The sequence below is a fragment of the Mastomys coucha genome, unplaced genomic scaffold (assembly GCF_008632895.1).
Source record: "Mastomys coucha isolate ucsf_1 unplaced genomic scaffold, UCSF_Mcou_1 pScaffold5, whole genome shotgun sequence".
NCBI lineage: Eukaryota > Metazoa > Chordata > Mammalia > Rodentia > Muridae > Mastomys > Mastomys coucha.
In genome coordinates this window covers 28,599,332-28,601,193 of record NW_022196911.1, presented here as the reverse complement: position 1 = coordinate 28,601,193, position 1,862 = coordinate 28,599,332, and the positions used below count along the sequence as shown (strand labels likewise).

The following is a 1,862-nucleotide window of genomic DNA, read 5'->3' as shown; positions in this document are numbered from 1 at the left end:
GGTGGTGGTGGTGGTGGTGGTGGTGGTGGTGGGTGTGTCTGGGAAAAGCCACTATCTTGCGTGGCCTGAGGGCAAGGGTAAACACGACTCCTTTCAGTTGAGTCACCCCACCGGGCGGGCCTCGTCTGTCCTCCCCTGGCTTTCCCAACTCTAGTGGATGTGAATACGAACAGCAAATGTGAGCATTCTTTGGGAACCCCGCCTGCTCCATTCGGCCAATATTAGCCTAGTGGCGCAGAGCTCCGACGGCTTCCAGCGCTCACCAGCTCCAGCCTCGTGGGTTCTGCCCTGCTGAACGGCCAGTCCCATCGCCGACAGCATTGAGTGCCTCCCCTCCAACCCTGAGCCGCCAGAAGGAGGAGGCAGTGGAGAGACCGCGGAAGGCAGGCGAGCAGGCAGGGCCGGCTTTGATGTGGGCGCGGCGCACCCAGCCGCGCTGAGCGCCCGTCCGGCCGCGCCCCGAGGGGGGAGCCCCCGGGCCCCGCATCCTCATTGTGCCGGCGCGGGCCCGGGCCCGCCCCTGGCCCCCCGCCCCCTCGCCGCCCGCGCGTAGAAAACGCCCCGGCCGCCGCCAGCGGTGGGAGGCGGCGATGCGCACGGCCGGAGAGACACGGAGGAGGAGACATGAGCCGGCGGGCGCCCAGACGGAGCGGCCGTGACGCGTTCGCACTGCAGATGCGCGCCCCAGCCTCGGAGCGCTGACCCCGGCCCCGCCAGCCTCGCGTCCCGGTCGCGGCGCCTCTGCCGCAGCCCCCGCCGTGCATGCTGCCCCTGGACTGAACCGGCAGCCCGCGTCTCGCGAACGCCCAGACGGCCCTCCCGTCCGCCCGCTTCAGTCCAGCTTCCCCGCACCGGCCGGGTGCCTCCCGCACCGCGCTCGCCCCACAGCCCCCGCGCCGGCTCGGAGGGCGCAGCGCTCGGGAGGAGCCGCGCGGGGCGCTGATGCCGCAGGGCGCGCCGCGGAGCGCCCCGGAGCAGCAGAGTCTGCAGAAGCAGCCGGCGAGGAGGGAGCAGCAGCAGCAGCGGCGGCGGCGGCGGCGGCGGCGGCGGAGGCGCCCGGTCCCGGCCGCGCGGAGCGGACATGTGCAGGCTGGGCTAGGAGCCGCCGCCTCCCCCCCCGCCCCGCGATGTATTCAGCGCCCTCCGCCTGCACTTGCCTGTAAGCACCCGCCCGAGTCTGGCCACCCTGCCTGGATGCCTGTCCCTATCCGTGTGTGGCTCTGTCTGCCCGCCCGACTTTCTGCTGCGTGTCTATCTGTCCGTCTGCGCCCCCTCCTCGGATCCCACTGACCTCCTCTCCCTCTTTCTCCCGCAGGTGTTTACACTTTCTACTGCTGTGCTTCCAGGTTCAGGTACGTGGGCTCCTGAGAGTCGTGTCGTGTCCCCCCCCACCAACCCCCCCGTCCGCCAACCCCAGCGCGCTCTTCTTCGAGGTGCGGGCCGACCCCCCTTCCCGGGACCGCGCCCCCTCTCGGTGCCCCACCCCTCCTGGGCAACAAGCCCAGTGCACCTGTTCCCAGGGCGCGGAAGGGCGGCTTCGCGCGCGTCCTGCGCTGGCGGTGTCAGGCCAAGGGCTAGGAGCTACTGCTTGAGCCAGTGCGGACTGTCGCGGCCTCGGTTGGCCTTGGTAGGGAGATCTCCCAGAGCCGGAGGGCTCAGCCCGAGTGATGTGTGGGACTCCAACCTCCGACCGCAGCAGGCGAGGTAGGGACCTAGAGGTTTTTATGCCAACTGTCCCTTTACAGCCTGCTTGTCCCTGCAGACAAAAAGGTTGTTTTCAGCTGAGTGGATTTTGAGTCCAGAGACTGAGAGCTTTAGTTGTAAATTACTCTGTGGGTGGGAGGAGAGAGAGAGAGAGAGAG

At 69.3% G+C, this 1,862-nt stretch overlaps 1 protein-coding gene across 1 annotated transcript in view; it reads left to right on the top strand.

Moving 5' to 3' along the window:
* The first annotated feature begins 588 nt into the window (after window positions 1-588).
* Fgf18 (fibroblast growth factor 18) overlaps window positions 589-1,862 on the top strand; it is a 31,341-nt gene continuing 30,067 nt past the window's right edge. The window contains exons 1-2 of the mRNA XM_031353669.1: window positions 589-1,159; window positions 1,316-1,352. Of these exons, the coding sequence (XP_031209529.1) occupies window positions 1,128-1,159; window positions 1,316-1,352 (69 nt within the window). The 5' untranslated portion in view covers window positions 589-1,127. The remainder of the gene's footprint in view (window positions 1,160-1,315; window positions 1,353-1,862) is intronic.